The 21,369-nt window shown below is 38.9% G+C and overlaps 1 protein-coding gene across 2 annotated transcripts in view; it reads right to left on the minus strand.

Moving 5' to 3' along the window:
• Window positions 1-21,369, minus strand: part of LOC127944492 (disco-interacting protein 2 homolog B-A) — a 44,585-nt gene that overhangs the window by 3,457 nt on the left and 19,759 nt on the right. The window contains exons 2-33 of one of the 2 annotated variants that reach the window (XM_052540452.1): window positions 14,135-14,206; window positions 12,825-12,962; window positions 11,768-11,893; window positions 11,226-11,459; window positions 10,806-10,943; window positions 9,976-10,095; window positions 9,332-9,529; window positions 9,041-9,132; window positions 8,370-8,480; window positions 8,160-8,283; window positions 7,944-8,053; window positions 7,767-7,869; window positions 7,226-7,290; window positions 7,041-7,134; window positions 6,786-6,905; window positions 6,574-6,688; window positions 6,348-6,487; window positions 5,443-5,579; window positions 5,273-5,353; window positions 4,969-5,096; window positions 4,759-4,873; window positions 4,328-4,529; window positions 3,893-4,005; window positions 3,511-3,534; window positions 2,925-3,005; window positions 2,721-2,844; window positions 2,285-2,406; window positions 2,087-2,198; window positions 1,890-1,999; window positions 1,638-1,768; window positions 1,292-1,460; window positions 58-228 (exon numbers count right to left, since the gene is read on the minus strand). In XM_052540452.1, coding sequence (XP_052396412.1) covers window positions 58-228; window positions 1,292-1,460; window positions 1,638-1,768; window positions 1,890-1,999; window positions 2,087-2,198; window positions 2,285-2,406; window positions 2,721-2,844; window positions 2,925-3,005; window positions 3,511-3,534; window positions 3,893-4,005; window positions 4,328-4,529; window positions 4,759-4,873; window positions 4,969-5,096; window positions 5,273-5,353; window positions 5,443-5,579; window positions 6,348-6,487; window positions 6,574-6,688; window positions 6,786-6,905; window positions 7,041-7,134; window positions 7,226-7,290; window positions 7,767-7,869; window positions 7,944-8,053; window positions 8,160-8,283; window positions 8,370-8,480; window positions 9,041-9,132; window positions 9,332-9,529; window positions 9,976-10,095; window positions 10,806-10,943; window positions 11,226-11,459; window positions 11,768-11,893; window positions 12,825-12,962; window positions 14,135-14,206 — 3,920 coding nt within the window. The remainder of the gene's footprint in view (window positions 1-57; window positions 229-1,291; window positions 1,461-1,637; window positions 1,769-1,889; window positions 2,000-2,086; window positions 2,199-2,284; window positions 2,407-2,720; window positions 2,845-2,924; window positions 3,006-3,510; window positions 3,535-3,892; window positions 4,006-4,327; window positions 4,530-4,758; window positions 4,874-4,968; window positions 5,097-5,272; window positions 5,354-5,442; window positions 5,580-6,347; window positions 6,488-6,573; window positions 6,689-6,785; window positions 6,906-7,040; window positions 7,135-7,225; window positions 7,291-7,766; window positions 7,870-7,943; window positions 8,054-8,159; window positions 8,284-8,369; window positions 8,481-9,040; window positions 9,133-9,331; window positions 9,530-9,975; window positions 10,096-10,805; window positions 10,944-11,225; window positions 11,460-11,767; window positions 11,894-12,824; window positions 12,963-14,134; window positions 14,207-21,369) is intronic. The other variant, XM_052540453.1, reaches the window with a different exon arrangement.

The raw sequence follows: 21,369 nt of genomic DNA on the forward strand, positions 1-21,369 counted from the left end.
TAAGGCACTGCTCTTGCGTCATGACATAGGTTGACACAATGCATTTTTTGCCCCAACCTGTAGACAGATGGCCAGGTTGACTCTGGCGCCAAAGGCTGTGCTCACTGCGCGTGGAGACAGGCCCAGGTCTTTGAAGAGCTTGGAGAATGACTGTGTGAGAGCCAGACGAGGCCTCTCTTCGGCTATGACGACACAGCTCCTTACACAGGAGAGGTTCACGCCGCGCGCCTGCACATACAGCTCTCGTCAGATTTTATAGACACTTACACATTATATTTACATTGAACATCTCTTTCTGAAAGCCGTTTTCCTCAGTATTACACGATTAGTGACCCCAAAATGCAAATTCTGTTTATTTACTCACCCTCATGCTATTCCAAACCTGTATGACTTCTGAGGAATACAAAGGGAGCAATTTTAATAATGTGCTGGTTGTTCTGTTGCAGTAAATGGAGATCGGAGCTTTAAAGTTAAATGAATGCATCATAAAAGTGGCACATCTGGCTTGTGTTTCTTCTGAAGCCATACAATCCATACTGCATCAGTCCTTTTTCTGAATTAATCATCCACTGGTTTTGTTTACAAATGGACATTGCTTCTACTCTCATGCCAACTAGGGAGGAGTCTCTTTCTATACAATATGTTCTCACCTGAATCTATTGTATGGTTTCAGAAGACTTTGTATATAGTACACAAGTTTAATGGATCACTTTTTCGTTTTTTTGGTCATTTTTAGAGCTGTATAAAGTAGCAAGGATATTCTTCAAAAATACTCCTTTTGTCTTTCACTGCAGTCATACAGGTTCACAGTGAAACGCAGATGAATAATAACTTTTATGTGACTGAGTGTGTGACTGTACACTACCGTTCAACCAAAATGTGGGGTAAGTACAATTTCTTTACGAAATTTATTCAGCAAGGATGCATTGATCAAATGTGAGAGTAAAGGCTTTTACATTGCTACAAAACCTTTTTATTTTTTCCCCCTAACTTTGTAATCTTATTCAAAATAATAATAATTAAGCATCACAACTTGAGCAGAGAATGATTTCTGAAGGATCATGCGACACTGAAGACTTGAGTAATGGCTGCTGAAAATTCAGCTGTCATCACAGAAATAAATAACATTTTAACATATATTAAAATATTAAATAGTTCTTTTAAATGGTTAATATTTCAGTTTTTACAGTGTTTTTAATCAAATTAATGCAGCCTTGATGAGAAATAGATACTTCTTTCAAACACAAATCACACGAACCCCAAGGTTTTGAAGTTGACTCTGTTGACTCACCTTCAGAGCTTCAGTCTGTGTGCCGAGGCCTTTGGTGCAGAGCTCCATGACAGAGTATGAACAGAAGGTGTCTCTGATCTTATACTGACTAAGCGTGCTCAACCACAGGGGCAGAGACGTCTCCAGCTCCAAGGGAGGGATCAGGATTGACTGGTGACCTGAATAAACACTAGACCCACACAGATACAAATTACAGTGGGTATTCCATAAATTCCAAGCATGGCATGGCACTGTGTCCTAACCAGGTGCAGTCTCATCTTAACCTCAGATTAACATTGAATAGATGTGATTTATTGTGTTACGCCTGGTTAGGTCATAGTCTAAAAGGTTTGACTGTGTGCACTACCTAGACATACACCATAGCACAAAGCCCAGGCCACAGTAGGGGTCCATGCAGATGGCAATTTGTCTGGTTGAGTACAGCTCACACTGCAGTTTGATGGACCGACATAGAGCATTGACTGCTGAGTGAGATATCTGAAAGAAACAAATGAACAAGCTGTTCAGGATGTGACCGGTCTAAGATCCTACATACTTGTTCTTGCCGAAAGCAAAATGAACAACTGAATGGATGCAGCGGCAAACAGTCAAGTCTTGCCTTAACTCCGGTCAGCATGCCTGTGGTGGACACACTGAAGTCCAGGTAGGCCAACATTTCCGCAGTGGGGGGTTTATAGATGCTTGAAGGCCGTTTTCTGGGAAGATCATCTGCACACATAAAATCAGTCAAGTCAGGGATACTGAATTTCAACAATTGGTATAAAAGCCATGTAAAAAAAAATAATAATTCTGTACCTGTGTCTATGATATTCGGCCAAGTCTTCACATTCACACAGCCTGCCGCTTCTTTAGACCGCAAAATCTTCATCAGGGTCTGAGTCGTGAGGATGCAGGCTGCTTTGCTCACCTAACACAGACAACATTTCTCTGATTAACATGCTACTCTTTATAAAATCATAAATGGATGGCATGTGCAAAATAGTCACGACTCACGTCTATGATCATTCGGACCGTGGGGAGTGTGGCGGCAAGGTTCTGTGGATGAGGAGGCCTGACGGTGACCGGAATGCAACCAGCATACAGACAGCCATAAAAAGAGGCGATCAGGTCTATGCCTGTAGAAAAGAAACATTTTTTTGATCAAATTTAAAGAACGGCATTTACAAATTTTCAGTGTATTTTTGTGGGTAAAATCAGTCATTTTAATGGGAATCCACACCACTGTGAATTTCTAACGAGGGCCAAAGATTTCCACACACAGATTGTGCAAAGAGTTCAAGTTGGACCGTGTTGATATACAGAAAGCTACTTGGTTTGAAAGGGAATTCATATAATCGCTACACTATTGCCTTAAGACAACAGACCATGTTTTTCTTGCATACTTTAGACCATACTCTTAAACTGTGAAAGCTTGGATGGCCGTCATTACCGGGAGGATAAAGCAGTACTACATTGTCTCCAGTGTTAATTCCTCCTCTTTCCAGCAAAGCTGCAGTGATCTTCTCTGCTCGCTTGTGCAGTTGAGAACACGTGACTGTGCTCACTGCTACACCCTGAAGACCAAAGCAAAAAAACTCAGTACCGGACAGTTTTGACTAAATGATCAGTTTGATGGGGGTTGTATGCATGTCACCTTTGCATTCAGCAGCATATAGAGCACATGATCAGGATCAGTCTGTGCTCTCCACTGCAGGGCTTCAGACAGGAACTGATGCTGTAGGACAGAATAGGACAGGTCTCAACTTATCATCCAAACAAAGACCTCGATAAGATCAACAGAAATCATGAGAACAGGAAGCCACCAATCAACTCGTAGCATTTTTTCAGCAAACAGCATTACAAAGCCAGCAAATTTTATTACAAAATGTAAACACCCATAGCAGGACTCATGCAGACAGCAGCAATACTGACCACACCATACAGCATAAGAGCATGTATATGCCTTCTGTTTCCATCTCAAGAGTAAAAAAAAAAAAAACGCCACTTTGTAGAATATAAAAATAATAATAAACTGTGACAAATATAAAGTCACAGTTCTGAGATAAGTTAATAAAGTCCATTGTCCATTTATGTTTAAATAAAACCAAAATATCTTCAATAAAAATCTATAACTTTATACATTTTTGGTCCCTGAGGTTGCTGTTGTTGTAGCTGGTTGCAAAGGGGAATTAAAGCCCAGCGCACACAGATAGCAGAGAGTTGCTAGCATTTAGGCTTACCATGTTAGTGGGCCACACACAGAGCTACAGCCGAGCACGAGAGAAAAAGACAGAGCAGAGCACAAGCTTAGAGGAGACGAGACAAACTCTGTTCATCCCCAGCTCTCTTTAAACTCTATTTGTGTTGAGTTAAAGTTAAATGACACTATCATTTAAACTAGATCGATACATGGAATGCCAGAGGTGTCTAGAGGTACTCAGAAACTGGAGGCTTAATGTTGCAAAATAATCATAATGGAGATGTTGTGTAATATGGTAAAATGTATGATTTATTACTTTATAACTTCTATAGAGATCAGATGTATTATTGAATCCTGGGACATCATGCAGGGACACCTCACAATAGTGAGTTTACGAAGTAGTCATGAAATCTTTGGCTAACCTTTCTGGATTGCTCTTGGTCATCGATGAGCCCAAGATCTCTCCCACTAGCCTGTGCGATCCTCTTTCCTGCCACCAGGTGGCCCACCATGATGGAGGCTGGACCAACTCCCACTGTGAGGAAAGGCAAGTTTATTTTTACAGCACACTTCACACATAATGGTAATTTAAAGTGCTTCACAGATACATAATAAAGAGTAAGATAAAGACATTAAAATAAAATAAATGAACAAATAAAATAATGAACAACATTTACATAAAAAATTGATTAAAACTAAAAAAAAAAGTAAAAGAAAAAGTAAGTATAAAAAGGACCATAAACTGTAACAAGTGGTATACGTTAAAATTAGAAAACTTGATGCTTGAAGGTTATTCCCCTCATCAAATAAAAAAAAAATTTTTTTTTGGCTTTGATTTAGATGCAAACCAACTGTACCTGGTTGCTTTTGTCTGGGTTTTGGAAGGTTGGTCACACACGTATGAGGGCACATCAGAATATTGCAAGGGTGCAGAGATCCCTCCAGGAAGTGCTGTTTGGTGTCCGAAATATGAATACCACCCAGATGAGTTTTGGGTAACGTGTTAGCAGGGACCAGGGCCAAACAATACAAGCCCACCTGGTGGATACTGTCTATCGCCTGTGAAAAGCATGCAAAAAGCAGGGAGTCATGACTCCTATTATTGTGAAACAGAGTCAAAATCTATAATTGGCAACACTGGATACTGTTAATGTCATTGTTATCTGCCTCATTGCATTTAGCCTGTCAACTCAAGGTCCATTCATCTCAATTACCTGCTTCAGACTAAACGAAATACATTTTCAAGCGAGGTCAGTGCACCAAGGATGATGGGTAACTTGTGTATTACCTGCAGAACTCTACTCATCCACTGGAAACTGTCCTCTTCATTGGCATCAGGCCTCTGCTCTGCCACAATCACTACTCTCTCATCATAGAATACAGTGACGGAGAACACAGCAATCCTGCGCACACGACACAGGTTCAGAACCACATCACACTATGAGATTAGCCCATACTCATCCACCTGTAATCTGATTGTGTTTCGAGTCATTCGTACCTCCCTCGGTAGACCGTTTTGACCGGCTCCACCGCCAGCGCTGTGGCCACCAGGTCGTCTGCATTGTGTCTGCGCCCACTGACTGAAAGCAAACCCTCTATCTTCCCAACAACAAACACTAAACTTCCCTGAGGGCACAGAGAATAGTTTTTTCAATAAAACACAAATTACCATGTCACAAATCTGCAAACAGGCTTTGTTTTACAGGTAATCCAACTGACCCCAAATTAATGGTACTCTGTATACACACACATATGTAGAGATGCTTTAAAAATGCAACAAAGTCTACTATACTATTACTTACCGGACCCACAAAGCCCAACAGTCCAGTGCGTGTGAAGGGAACGTCTCCAATAGGGTTACCGCCTGAGTTTACAGGAATCACCTGTGGCCGATAAGGTCAGTGAGACATTATTTTGAGTGAATGTGTATATTGCTTATAGAAATATTCCTTTTCATGCATTTTATCCTTACCTCAAAAGTGCTCTTGGTTACCCCGGGCAGGCCGTAGTACATGGTGCCTCCAGCACGAGAGTTCAACACTATCTCTCCGATCTCATCGGTCTTGCAGAGCATGGGCGGCCCATCGGACTTCACAATACACATCAGACCTGTAGTGCAGAAAGAAAACGCAGAAATGCTCTCTAATGTAATGAACTTACTAAAATCTTAGAATATTTCAAACTAGGGCTGCACGATGTGTCGTTTAAGCGCGAGAGAGAGAGAGAGAGCGCGCGAGAGAGCTAGCATGAGAGAGAGAGAGAGAGCGAGAGAGAGCGCGCTTCAGACAAAGTTGTCTTGCTCTCTCTCCCTCGCGCATATTAATCAATTGACAAGATGGCATCGATGTTTAAATCATTTAAAATGAGAATGTAAATCCGCTCACCCCATTTTTGTTTGTAAGAAAAAATTAGATTAGATTTCATATCGCAATATATATCGCAGAAAAATTAAATATCGCAATGTAATTTTTTCCCAATATCGTGCAGCCCTATTTCAAACTGAAATGAATTAAATTCAAGAGTGCATCTAAAACAATTCTGCGCCTATACAATCATTTATGTTTATTAAAATAAAGTAAAATTCAAACATTTCAGCAATAGTGACAGTTCAGACAGATTTCAAACCATACATAAATATGTTTGGACTGTGTTTGTAAACACTGTATTTTTTATTGGTTCATGCTAATAAAAGGACTGAAATCAGATACACCCGCTTTCAGTCCTCCTATATTGCATGCTCCTATATTGCATGCTAAATTTGTTGCCAAAAACCCATTAGTGGTTTCCAAGGTGGCAGCTGGTTTCAAACTTGCAGACAGTTCACGCCACATATACATGATTTACAGTAAAAATGTTCAAGTGGTTGGAGAGTCTCACCTCCAGGCATGACATGTCCTACATCTTGCACAGTAAGGGCAGAGTTCTTATCCTCCGTGTTGACCCGAATCACCCCATGACTGAGTCCCGCCATTGACAGAATGGCTCTAGCAGGGAGCGGAGTGCCCTGAGTACCAGGCCTAAACACATAAAGTGACTTTAAAGCATATCTATCGCAATAACGTGTACAATGTTGATGTGCATAGCTCTTGACACATGCAGGTACCTGCGGATAGCCACTGTCATGGCCTCAGGGGAGGAAGCACATGGACAGATCATCTCGGGTTTCAACCCATGAGACTGAAACACGTTCAGGAAGGCATCACATGAAGACACAGACCCTAAAGACAGAAACATGGATAAATTATTTCCACTTACAACTACTAAAGCACAGAAATACAGCCATTTCAAGCTCTTTCCAATAGCTTGTTTACTCACAAGGATTGGCTCCGTCAGCTACGATCAGCATGCGCAGGGAAGACAGATTGGTGTCCTTCTGATCTCTGTGTGCCATCATAGCCCAGTGGAGGTCTCTACATTTCACCAAGGCCACACGAGCTGTGAAAGACATTTAGATCCTGTAGCACAGAACTGTAGATATTTTGATAATGTGCCATGATTTCTTTCTAAATGATTGACCATCAGCCAGATTGCTGAAACAGTTATAAGCACATAAGGTGAGGATGTCTTTACCTTTGTGAACATGAACTCTCTGCACCCAGGACAGTGGACAAGCCTTCATGACAGAGTATGACACACTAATAGTGTGGATCCTGTTCATGACACTCTGTAAGACACAAACACATGCAGCCATGCGGGAAGTCTGTAAAACTGAAAAGAACTTACAAAACTGAAATATTCAGAAGATTCACACTCACCGTTAGAACTCCATGCCAAAGGCCTGAGTCTTTCTTGAAATCCACGACATTAACCAGTGTTTCTCCTATAGAAGAGCACAGAAAAATACAATTCTCTTTGAAAAAAAGTAAATTTTTATAATATCATAATGCTTAGTAATTAAAAATGTGCACAAAACAAAACTACTAAAGACTTGAATGAAAATATACAAATGGTATAATTTACTAAATAATACTTAATGGAAAATATGAAATCCTTTCAGACCTAAATTTTAAATTCAAAAATTCGAATTTTAAAATTACATAAGACTGACAAATTGACATAAGCCAGTCAACAGGTCAAGATTCAACCATTCTTCAAGGACAAAGTTCAAAACAGTTTGATTAAATTAAATGTGACAAAAATCTCCACTTCAAATTGCTATTCAGAAAAATCTAAATTATTTTTAAAATAATGAAATAATCTATGAGTAAGCACTGGAAGTTTATCTCATTGCTTAAGTGCGGTGTTATTGTAGTTACAGGTTTCAGTGCACTTGTACAGCAGTTGCGTAGCACTCACCTTCACAGTAATTACAGGCCTGTGTTAGAGCCTGACAGTGTGTCAGCATGGAAATTTTCGACACAGCCACTCCCATCACTGTACCCTCCTTAGAGGCTTTGTACTGAAAACACACACATCACAGAATTTGACGGACTGAAAGGATTCTTACTCATGTAAACACATGACTGCACTCACCTCTATGTAAGCAGTGTCAGTGTTTGCAGTAGGTATGTGCGGCTGCCAGTCCTTGGAGGGTTTCGTGAGATACTTGGTATCAGTGACCACCCATTTGAGCCGAGGCCATCCTGTAAGAAAGCAGGTTAAACTTCCAGTCTACAGCTTCAAAGGGATCTTTATGATGAATTTGAGAAAGCAAGGAGATAAAATAAGAAAAAGAAACCGGGAACTAACCTTTAAATTGCATTATTTCTCCATTCTGGGTCTTTGGAAGTCCTTTTAGACACACTTCACTAGTGAGGGCGAGACCCACACCACAGCTGCCCAATAAGAAGCCTATCTGCTGACTTCCTGCATCCTAAAAATCAGATGAACAACCGTGAACATTTCATCTAGCTAATATTATGTTTGAAAAGTTGTTCAGACTTAATCTTCTCTCATTACCTTCCGAGATAAAGGCACCTCTATTGGGACAGGAATGACCTCAGCGAGAAGGCACCCATAAAAAGCCACCCAGAACATCCCAGGGTCACTGTTGGGATAAACTAATGCCACCTAAAGGAAGAAAAATGGAGAATAAGATCAAAGACTACAGAAATACTAAGACGGTTTACTCCTATACTTATGAATGGGAGAAACTGCAATATGGCGGAATAGTCCCACCTTTTAAATAATAGAGCCAATCGCTGATTGGTAAAGTCATTGCATCACTGCAGCAGCTGTTAGAAGCTCCAGTTCCCATACAAATCTGAGGCTAGACCACCCGATGAACATGCACTATGAATGCACACTGGCTGGTCTAGCCTGAAAAATAAGCTTTTTAAGACTTTTTGAGCATAAGAAACAACATTCATATTTTTGTTTTGTTTCATTTAATTGTGTTCATTTTTTGATAATTTCAGATTTTCTTGCTGATTTGAAATATGTAATTACTTGCGAGTTCATATGGCAGTTTTTAAGATTTTAGGATCAGGATCTATTCATTTAGACCCAGTGGCATTGCAAATATGGCTGCACAGTGAACAGACTTTTCTTGAAAGAGACTTTGATAAGACAGCCTTGAGCTGAAAACAGTATATGATTGTGGTGTACCGAGTACTGTGTTGAAATCTTACTCTATCTCCAGGTTTCAGAACTGGTTCATTTTTGGTGCCAAGTTTGTTTAAAAGCGTGTACGCCAACTTCAGACTGCGACTCCAAAGTTTACCTACAGAGATCAAAGGATGACAGAAGCTTATTAAAGAAACAATATATTAAAAGAAATAGTCAGACGAATAATAAATATAATAGCATATGGGTTTTGAATGACACAAGGGTGAGTAAATAATGACAGAGCTTCTTTTTTGGGTAAACTATTCCATCAAAACAGGGTTAGTCTACTTGTGCCAATCCAAACAACACCTTACCATAGGTAAGGGTGTAGAGTGGCTTTCCAGTGATGTCCAAGGCAGTGAGGGCTGGACTCTTGGCCTGTGTGGCTCCCCAACGAGCCAGTGCCGCCTGCAGAGCTGGAGGCCAGTTACTGACCACCCCTAGTGGCTCTCCCTTTACTGGAATCATCTGTCGCCCCTCTGGCCTGGGTGTGTTGGGATCTGGCTGGGGAACTGCAAATAGAGAAGACACAGAATATAGTACAGTACAGTAGGGTCAAAAAGTCTAAGGACAAACTGAAAATCTGAGACTGAGAATCTAATTTTAATACTGGAAACAGTTACATTACAATGTAAAATGAAAAATAAATATTTACTACTCTGCACTAATTCTATTCTAGTTCATAGAACTAGAACAAAATAACATAATAATCAGGTTTTACACCAACTTGTGAAGTTCATGCAACTTAATTCTGCTGTCAGAGTAAAATGAGGACAAACCAAATAATAAGACATTCTGAAATTCATATTATTATTATTATTATTATTTTTAACTCAAATTGCTCTTGATATAATTTGCAACAAAGACTGTTGAATTCAATTATAAAAGAATTTAGAAGCATAATAGAAGTGAAAAACATTCAAATAAATGTAGTATAGAACCAGAAAGAGCTCCATACCTTCCACAATCTCTTCAAAGTCATCCACAAAGAACTCGCTGAGCGGAGGCCGCTTAGGTCTCTTTAATGTGTTGAGCAGCTGCTGTATTTTGGTGGAGACACGACTGTGAGCTGGAACACCTGTTGACAGAAATATTCTCATTCATCCGTTCATACTACAGGAATGTGAGCTGGTCAAATGATGACATACGATGACATAGAAGTCAAAGCAAATACAGACAATTCAATCAGGTTTGTCACAACACAGAAATCATCAACATCACAGAGCATCATACAGGATCAAGTTGGGAGGACGTAACCACTGGGTGTCACTGCACTGCACTAAACACCCCTCCACCCCTACCTTTTCCTACAGTGAGATGGCATGGGACCAAGGAGGAAGCAAAACATTAAAATGGTAACGGAAACACATGACAACCACTTCAGTTTAAAATCTCTCTGAACCAGGCGTCACTTTAAACAGAAAGTAAATTACTTTATTTTATACAGTCGCTTGTGTTTACTGGATAAGGATAAAAAATAAAAATAAAAAAAACATAATATTAAGATTAACAATTAATTAGATCTTATTATAGCTTGAAAATTCTAAAAACAAAAATTATTTATTAATTTATAATTGATTTTATATATATATTAAATCAATTATATTAAATCTACACCAAATGATAATATTAAATACTAATATGGGTTGTGTAAAAAAAAAAAAAAAAAAAAAACCCTGCACCAAAATTCACACAAAAACGTAATACTTTACTATATTATTGTGCTTTGATTCGAATATTACAATGTTGGGATTCAACTCTGTACTAGACATGTGATGTTGCCCATACCGCCGGCAGTGTCCATCATGCTGGAGCGGCTCTGGCCACGGCTCATGCCCCTCACTGTGATGTTGGGTGGCAGGTCCACTCTGGAGTTCCTGTCCTGGGGTGCTGTGGACGTGACGTCAGGCGGAACGCTGCTGCTCTCTGCAGTGAAGACACATGACAGCACAGTGATTCATCTCTTTCACATGCTCAATATAAAACAACTGAACAAACAGGTTTGAATAGACTGTGTTAATGCTGACTGTTTTGGAAATTCTGTTTTGCTACTGCTTTGTTTTGCCTTCACCAGGTCATTAGAAGTCAAATAGTGCCTATGTAAGCATATGACAACTATAAAACTGACGCTCTTTTGTGTGTATTAGTGGTCGTCTATGATTCATCTCCTGAACGTGTGTGTATGTGTGACTCATTATCCTGCAGTACCTATGCGGGTGTGTGCCAGCACGTCGGCGAGCACGCTGGTCTGCCCCTGGCTGTGGTTCTGAGTTTTGCCATCGCCGTGAGAGAGGGTGGAGGAGGCAGAAGAGGAGGTGGAGGAGCTCTGGACGGAGCGGTTGATCCAGTACTCGGGACTCTGGAGATTCTGAGCCAGCATTGCACTGATAGCGGCCTGACGCCTCCGTAGGGAGCCCTCGTCCTCTGACGCCGACGACGTATCTGTGGCGACACACGTACAACAATAGTTAAAAAAGCTATTTATTCACAGAAGCAAAAAAACTAAATGCAGATAAAAGACACCAAAAGGCAGACACCTACTTGTTAAATCTGAATACATTAGAAGAGTATTAGCAGAAATTGTGGTTCACTAATTAAATTAATCATATTTTGCTGAATATCTTCTCTTTCTCTTAAGGCTATGGTTTGCCCTAAAGGCTCGCGTGTGCCTGTAGTTTCTGAGACCCTGCTGGTCAGTGAGATCTGGACAGAAGGAGCAGCAGAAGGCTTGTGGGTGAAGCAGAACCCACCTGGAGGAGTGCAGTTTTCCGCAGCAGACTGGGCGAAGGCTGAACGACGCTTTGTGGGCATCGGAAGGGCCATCTTCTCCTCTTTATGCCTGGCCAGAGCTGCCTGCACAGCCTCTGTGTGGATATCTAGCAGAAGGATGCAAAGAACGATGAGAATAAAAGAGAATGAAGAGTACAGAAAGGCAAACATAGAGAAAAACAGTTACCCGAAGCACATGACAGGAGGCAGATGAGACATCCAGCAATGTCACCAGCAGTGACTGTAGTTATTAAACTGACTCATGTAGAGACAAAGAAATGTCTCTTTGTGGTGACAAACTCATGAGAGAACTGTCTGTTCACACTGAGGCATTCAGTTACACAATGTACATTTATTTGGGCCGGAATTGAAAATGGCTTGAGGTTTGGCTGTTTAGTACCTTCTGGTTGATGCTGCAATTACATAACTAATGGACAAAAAGCATTTTTCTGCATTGTTAACTTTTCAGAAATCCTCCATTTTTACAACCACTATATATACACAACAAATATTATAGATGTTGTGCCTTTTCTTTCACCTTTTATTCTTCCTTCAGGTATTACACATCTCATTTGGGTCAGCCTCAAAAAAGAAAGAGTAGAAACATATACTGCTGTTCAAAAGTTGAGTCAAAAATACTTTTTTTTTTAAAGAAATTAATACTTCTGCAAGTGACAGTAAAGACATTTGCAAAACATGTTACAAAAAATTTCAATTTTAAATAAATGCTATTCTTTTGAACCTTCTATTGTTCTGAAAAACAGTTTCCTCAAAAATATTAGGAAGCACAACTGTTTTTAACATTTATAATAGTAATATTAAATGTTCCTTGAGCTCCAAATCAGTACATTAGAATGATTTCTGAAGGATCATGTGACACTTAAGACTGGAAATTCAGCTGTATCATCACACAAATACACTGCACTTTAATTCATTAAATGCAGCTGTTTGAAAGAGATTTCTTTCAAAAAAAATTTAAAAAATCATACCAACCCCAAATATTTGAACAGAAGTATACTGTGACCTGATTTTCCATACCTGACCGGTAGCGGTCATCCCGTGTTCCTCCACTGCGGTGAGCTCGGTGTTGCCGTGGGGCAGCAACTGGGACAGCATTAGGGCTAGAGGTAAACTCTGAAGAAAGGCCCGGGGTCAACTGGATGCTCACATCCACATCTATAAAGATCACAGCTCATAAAATAAACTCCCTCATAAACTAAATCAACACCATAAGGTACATTTTCAGAAAGCGCAAAGTACATGCATATAAACGGCTATTACAGGAATCAATTCTAAAAAGTCTTCCTCTTATTCCTTAAAAAAGTTTTTTTGTTCTTTCCACAGAATAAAGAACTTAATAGAAGCTTGTAAAGACAAAAGGGTGAGTAAATAAAGAAAACATTTGTTATAACATTTATTTGACATTATATTTTGAATGAAAACGTGTCTATTAAATTCAATTTAAAAAAACTGTAAAGTACTTTTCACATTACACATTGTTTCAAAGTATCTTTACAGAAAATGCATGTGTCAGACTACATTACAATTTAGAGGGATCTGTTAGCAGAAGTGAGTGTGTTAACATTAAATTAATTTCAGGCAGTAGCTCATTAAAGCAATTAATATAAGTGTGATCATAATGATTACAATAGAGAAAATTTGGCAGCTGTGCATATAGATTCAATTTGGCACCTACACAACAAATATGGCTAGATATAGCGAATTAGATATTTGAAGATCAAAAATAATGTGTAAGCAACATGTCCCTGCAATCCAGTATATAATGGCTCGTGTAACTATAGAACAACTGAAGAGGTCACTGAACTGTTCAAACCCACCAATAGTGAACCTGTTTCAGTTCCTCTAGGTAAGTTGCTGCGTACAGGAAGCCTATTTGTATGTGTGTGTTTGTGCGTGTGTGGACACTAACGGGTCGGAAAATTCCCTGAGAAGTGTGATGGCCGATTGCACGATCGGAAAAGAATCAAATAATTTGAATGATTTTTAAATGATTTTCTTTACAGATAAAAATACTATTTCAACAGTTTGTTTTATTTTTAAAGTGCAGTCAGTCTCTTAATGAAGAGATTGATGCCTTCAGGAGGTGATGTTCTACAGATCAACATTAGGGTGCAGCATAGAGCCACACATTTACAAACAATACAGAGAAAATAAAAACAATCTCAGATTAAAATAGTGCAACATAATTATGCAAAGTGTCAAATGTCATAATTCTGCATTATATTTAATTGACTCGATCAGTGTGACAATAACATCGTGTGGCATGCAAAAGAAGAAACCGAGAGAAGGGAAATTAGCAGACAGGAAGTGTGCATGGTGAGTCTTACTTTGGGTCTGTGGTACGAACGGGGCAAGAATCTTAGCTCGCTTCTTTTCATAGCCCTTCTGTGTGATGTCACCTGGAAGAACAAAACAAATCTATAAATATTTAGTTTGAGATGTGATGAGGCTACATGTCTACAAAACTTAAACTGAGCTTTCCTGGCTTTGTGAAGACTGGTGAACAGACAAAACACAATAACAAGTTTATTGCTGGGAATTTCATAATTAGAGGTTATTGCTAAAGCAAAGCATCCATAGTATTGCTTCTACTTTTGGCCAACTCATATCTTACTGTTTCTCTTCTGAGGAACAGGAGAAAGAGAAATGCTAAAGAAAGTTGACTCGAGCTATCGAGCTCAAAAATGGCAAAGTAGCACCAAAAAGTAATATTTAATTACTGTTCAATCATTTTATTTTATTATTTTCAATACATTTTTATTTTTAAATTTTCAGTTGTCTATTTATATTTAAGTATTATTTTACCATTATAGAAATTTTTAATAATCGGAATTTTTTTTAATCATTGTTTTATTGTTTTGCAATTTTTTTAAATTTCTATTTAGTTTAATTTAATTTTAAAATAAAAATAAAAATGTTTCATGTAATAATTTATTTTAGTTTTATTTAAATTAACAAAAAATGCAATCATTCTAATTAACCAGAACAGCACTGCACGAGACCATTTGCTATATTCTAAGTCGAGCTGTTTGGTTTACACACATACTCAAAATGTTTTTAGTCTCTGCCGCCTCAATATAACAGCAACTTTCGGTTCACACAGACTTTAAAGGTCTTAACAGCAATCCCTTAAAATAAAAGTTAGGTTTAATTTCAGGAAACTGTTATAGAAATGTATTACTTAATGCTGTGCGTACCACTGGTCTGTATATTTAGCAAACCTGATTCAGGTAACCAGCTAGTTAAAGGAGCACTGTTCCGATTGACATGGTCCATACACACAGTGTTCATTGCTCCCTACACCCTGATTATTAATTAAAAGATTCTTTAGATTATTAAAATTTTATTAAACTATTAAAATGGAATCCAGAAAAATAATGGAAAACACAGAAATTGTTAAAATAAATAAAACTGAATTTGAGAAAAAAATAAAAATGGATTTCATTGGACCTAAAAAATGTGTGTGTTAAACTTTTAATAACTTTATGTTAAAATGTTTAGGTTTCATAATTTCAATTAATTAGACACACTTTTTGATTATTAGACATGTTTAATCTAACCAATAAAACGTAGTCCAGAAAAAAAAAAAAAACGTAAAAAAACAGATTTTGGAAAAGATATTAAACAAATTTCATAGAGCATGACATATTTGAATGGATGTGGATAGCATGACATCCAGTCTGTTTCTCACATAAAGCCATCATCTTTAGAAGACCTGGAACATAATCATACTGACTGTTTTTCTAAAATGTTTAAGGTGCTTATTAGGGATGTCAACGATTAATCGATGATCGATTAATTGTCGATAAGAGATGCAATCGATTAAGGCTATCGATGGTCGGTTAACCGATTCAATGTTGGGCTGCGTGCGGCTCATGCGCACTCAACACGTGCGAGCGGCTGTGAGTGACGGTGACGATATATAAAAGCATCATCATTCATTCACAATGTACAAATTAAGCTTTTAATGTGATTTAAACTTTAAAGTACATTAAAATAGAAACAACATAAAAGTTCTTCAACATTAAATGCAATAGAAATGTAGTTACTAATCATTTCATCAGATAACTGTTTTATATCGTGCGCTTTGCAGGGCTGCGGGACACAGTGACAGGACAGGTAGTCTATTCATTCCTACAACTTGTTAATTCATTCCTACGAATTATTAATGTGGCAATTGTCCATGTTTCATTAATTTTGTTCCCTAAATAACCCATGATTTAAGTGAAATAAGGGAACAAATTAATAAATCGAACGAATTCTTAATTCATGAAATCTTTAATTTCCCTTCCCATGTTTACCACAGTAAGAGATGCGAAAACAGTTATTAAAAGCGAAAGATAATAAAATAAACCTTTTTTTTTTTTTAAATAGGCTATGCGAAATATATCCGACTTAAATAGGCTAATTAAGATTAACGGATTTAAAACAGAAGTGTGGGCGCACCATAAGTTCACAAAAAAAAAAAAAAAAGGATGACAACGCATTCTGTTTGTTTGCTTTATTTTACAAGAGCACAAATCTTCTGTTTTTATTGTGAGTGTGCACAAATGAAAGTAAACACTTTTGCGGAAAATATATATATATTTTTTTAATGTCTCAGCTGTTTCGATCGCCCCGGAGCCTGCTGCACACGTATATTCTAGCGATTCAAAGTTACATCGCAGTCTGTTCATTATCAAAATAAAATGTCAACTAAACATTAAAAGGTTACACTGGTCAGTTTAAATAGACCGTAGTATACCGGTCCACTCTGCTGTTATGCCAAGGACGTTTTTGCTCATATGAAGAGGATCATCTTTTCCGTCTATATGCGAATGCGTGTTAAGTACAAGCCTAGTTTACATTATAAATAATAGTTTAACATTCAAATACATTGCGAATATGGAAACATTTCGATTTGTGCCGAATGAGACATGAGCAATAACCTCCAAATAAATCTAGCCAAAGCCGCGCTCGCTCATCCTCTTCTGCACGCATGCACTGTCACGATCTAATGCGCTGTATGCCGGATTTTTAAAAATCTGACATTTTCTGGGACAGAATCCAGCAGGATCAAATTAATGTGAGCAACTGTGTTTTGGTGCAGCAGCGCCGATGTAGTTCACTTAATGTGCAGCGCAGTCACACGCGCTCCACATTTCGGATAATTTTATACAATAATGTCAGTTGAAAACATTGCAATTGTGCTTTAAAATACAACAACGAGCACCACAAAACCATTTAAAGAGGCGCGTTCAGCGTTCTCCGTGCAGGATTGGAAACTGTCAACAAAGTAAAATGACTTCAAAAGTATGGCGCGCTCTCTTCATTTTATCAAATGATCATAATCGCATCTATTCATTTTATAATCCTGCTACTAGCATTTTAATTCAGACTAAAACCTCTTTAATTCAAGTGAGAAAGCGTTTTGTGTGTGGCTTTTGCACATCCTGTCATACCGCTGACTGCGTGCCTGCAATAGACGCATTTTGCAGTATTATGGTTAACGATTAATCGATTAATTGATCGTTAATTTAAACGACGATCGATCATGGAAATAATCGAAATTTGACATCCCTAGTGCTTATGAATTATCTTGAAGGGTAAAAAGTGGCCAGTACATTTTCAACATTTCTCTTTGTGTGTCCCACAGAAAGAGGAAAGTCATAAGGTCTGAAAAAACACAAGAGTGAGTAAAAAAAAATGACAGAATGTTCATCTGTGGGTTAACGGTTCCGTAAAATTAAGGAAAAACAAACAGAACATGCAAAAAACAGAAGAAAGGCCATTTAAGTCACAATCACATGTATCCACCTTCACCCTGTTCATTTTCTTGTTTCTCTTAAAGTCGTTTTTGGCATACTACAATCAGTGGTTAAAGTCCACTCTGAAAGCTCCTCAAACTCACACAAAGCACCCCTCTTTCATCCATATTCACACACACACACACACACGTCTCCTCTAAGCTTTGGTATACAAGTAGCTCCTAAACTCTTCTGACACGCGGCTGGATGAGATTCACACCTCGTGGCCTGTGGCGAGTTTGAGGCAACAACACATTGCACATCGCCAAATCGCAGCTAAACAAAACCAGGAGTGACAGATCGGCTGACGACTATCGGTTTTCCAGAGGATACAACGAGGCTCCTGGTACTTTTCTAAACCAGATCTGGTCCGTCTAGGAGACAGCTACAGCTGTCAGCTTCAGGTGATAAGATTACACACAATGGTGTTTATGCTGAAAAATCAACATGCAACATGTCGGCATGAACTTCACAGACAAAGGAAGTATAAAGAAGGTCAGAGGGGCCAAGTGGGCCGGTTCAGCTATGAGAGGAGAGGAGAAAGCAAGCAAGCAAGCAGAAGAGAGAGAAAACAGTGAGGCACAAACACCCAAAGAGACAGAGAGAGAGAAAGAGAGAGATGGCTCTTTCTGTGGTTGCATGAGAAGGGACGGGTCGCACTGAGCGCAGACTTCATGCCTGGTTACTCTCTCTGCTTAAGAATGTGGCCTAGAAACCCAACAGCCCTTTCCTGCCTCATCTGCTCAGTGTGTGACCGCTCACACACACACAATATTCCTTATTTAAAACCTACTACAGCAGAACAAACTTTATCAACACAAGAACAGATTCAGATGTTACAATTAATGAAGATTATGTGTTTGCTGCTCATTCATACAAAATGCCAGGGCCAGGGTAGTAGATAATGTAGGTAGTTGCTTGTTATAGCATTAATGAGATATTTTGGAGAGTTGCCAGGGCATTGCTATGGCATTCTAGGTAGTTGCTAAAGGCAATGCTATGTGTCTCTGGTGTTAATAAAGTGTTCTGGAGAGTTGCCAGTAAGTTGCAATGGTGTTCTAGGTGGTTTCTAGGGCACTGCTACGGTGGTAATAGTGTTGTCTGTGTACTGCTAACTTTCCTCAAATCCATTATTATCTGGATATATTCTTCCTTCCTTCAAATTTAAAGGGATAGTTCTCCCAAAATGAAATTCTGACATCATTTACTCTCTCATTACCCTAAACCTATATTATTTTTCCACTTTTCAGTGGAACACAAAATGATATATTAAGCAATTTGTCCATACAATGAATGCGAATGTTGTCTAAAACAACTTTTTACAAATATCTTTTATGTTCCACAAAGAGATTGAAAGGGTTTGTAACAACATGATGGTGAATGTTCAAAATGCATACAGCGCAGGATGCCAAAGGTTTAATATGTATGCTTAGGAATCTGATTAAATGCCTTACCCTAAGTATTGGCAACTGTAATAGAGATGCTGATCTTGTCAAAATGTACTAATAAAGCACTCAGCTAAAAACACTACACACAAGTGTGTGAGAGCGTAAAGCTGCTTTTTGCATGCAGGCAGCGTGCTGGGCATATGGAGGGGTGGCTGACTGGAGTCTCATTGTGTGTGTGGGTGATGTGGGAGACTGATGTAATGCTGGGAGGGCAGCTGGGTCACGCTCACACACAGAGCAGGGTCTGTGTTCGCACAACAACAGGTCCACGCAAACTGGCAGTGCCACTCCAGCACTGAGGGAGCTTTGTGCCCACTCACTCTTCTCTAAAGAGCCATTCTTTCCCTCCCTTTCTCAATTCCTTTCATCTGTTCATCTACACACACCTGTCTATTTCAGAATGGAGAAATCATGCCTGACTGATTGGCTGACAAGCTCAAGAAAGAAGAAGGTCTATTATAATGGCTGTGATGTCTCATAGTGTGTATGTTTGTGTGTGTGTGTGTGTGTGTGTGTGTAATGGTGAGCGCACAGGATATGGACATTACCCCACCCAGAGTGGCCTGCCAAAAGTGGTCCCAGTGTATTCATGGGGAGGAATGTGCTGATTGGATGATGACTAGGGCCAACTGGCTAGCAGAAAGGCAATGGTGGCCAAATGGGACCGCTAGTCAGTTCCCTTCAGTATTCAAAACACAGACTTTACACTGAACGGACACACAAGCACCACATGAGGGGCTGTGTGTTTCTACAAATACCTGTTTAACGTCCACGCTGTTATCTGTGTCCGTACTTGGATTCACCCTACAAGCCTGTCAGGATCTGTGTGTGAGTGTGTTTACCATACACACGGCTTAGGCAGAGCCATAGCAGAGGAAATGATAAGCTTGTGGGGCTTCCTGCTCCATTGGGCCCCAGGGTGACTGGAAAAACCCACGAGTACAAGGGAGGAAGTGCAATGAGAACATACACACACACACGCAAGAAAGTGATGGCAAAAACAAAGAACCCGACTAAGAGGGTGCTGAATACCCCACCACAGGAGCGGTTGCTAGGCTTCAGGCTTCTGCGGTCTGGAAAATGAGGCAAAGGTCCAGAGAAAGACAGGAATATAAATAACTTTCCTGATGATTTTTCAGAATCTAGTCCATGCTAATCATAATTCCCATCAGCTAACGGCTCTCATTCCACAACAGTTAATCAGTTGCTGAGGTGACGTCCTCATTTAACTCACAGACCACCTAATGAACAAAGCTGGGTGAGGGTTAGTAAGTCCAAACTACAATGATTATTGGAGTACATTTTGCAAGAAAATACCATTTTAGTCTATTTCAAAATGTCACATTTAATTCAAGGTGTTGCTTTTGTCTTAAATCCTAAAGCAAATTTTTTCAGTGTAGGGATATGTGACAGACTTGTTATTGTAAGTTTTTCCATTAAAATTGTAATTTTATGTCAAATGTTGAACTGCAAAAAGGCATTCACAATGACAGTGATTTGCAGTGAAAGAGTGACTGCAAGAGATTTGGCTTTTTGAGATGATAAACAACATTGTCTATTGGGATTCAACAAAGTTGAGCAGTTCATGTCCATCAAGACTACCAATGGGACAATTTGAAAGACGATTTGATTCATAAGTCAAATTTATAATGATTAATTTGGATTTGATTAACCATGAAATTTTATTTGATAAAATTAATGATTAAATTATGTGAAACATGAACCGCCGCTAGTAACTGAACTGCTGTCATGAACACCCTTAAAGGAAGAATGTGAGTGGTAAAACTTTCAGGAGAGCAACATTTTGGAACCATAAACTTATTTGAGGCAATCTACATTATATAATTGTAAACTTCATGAAAGACAGTAAGTTTTATGTATTTTACAACAAAAAAGCTGCACAGGGATGACTCAACAAATCTGTGAACTGACTCTTTTGGAACTGGTTCATTGAAGCAAACAGGTCTTCCCAATAAAAGAAACCCTGAATGACTGTTCCCTACACTGAAAACACTTATCAAGGCTCTGTATACAGTCCAGCTGATTTAAGAGGACCCTTTATAAACACACTCACAAAAGCTGCTTAACAGCCGATCAGTGTTACTAATAAAAACACAGTGCCAGAGGAAGAAGAAGAAGAAGAAGAAATGTCCTGAAGGCAGGAATGCACTGCTGCATATTTGACTATGAAACCAATTGGGAAAAATTAAGCTGCTGATGCATGTCACAGGGTGCAGGGGTCAGTCCAAAAGACTCCAAAGAGCTGTTATTAAGACAATATGATGAGCCAGTGCAGACATTAATCAGAATCAGAAAGGGCTTTATTGC

This window comes from Carassius gibelio, chromosome A23, assembly GCF_023724105.1.
Source record: "Carassius gibelio isolate Cgi1373 ecotype wild population from Czech Republic chromosome A23, carGib1.2-hapl.c, whole genome shotgun sequence".
In the NCBI taxonomy this organism is placed as follows: domain Eukaryota; kingdom Metazoa; phylum Chordata; class Actinopteri; order Cypriniformes; family Cyprinidae; genus Carassius; species Carassius gibelio.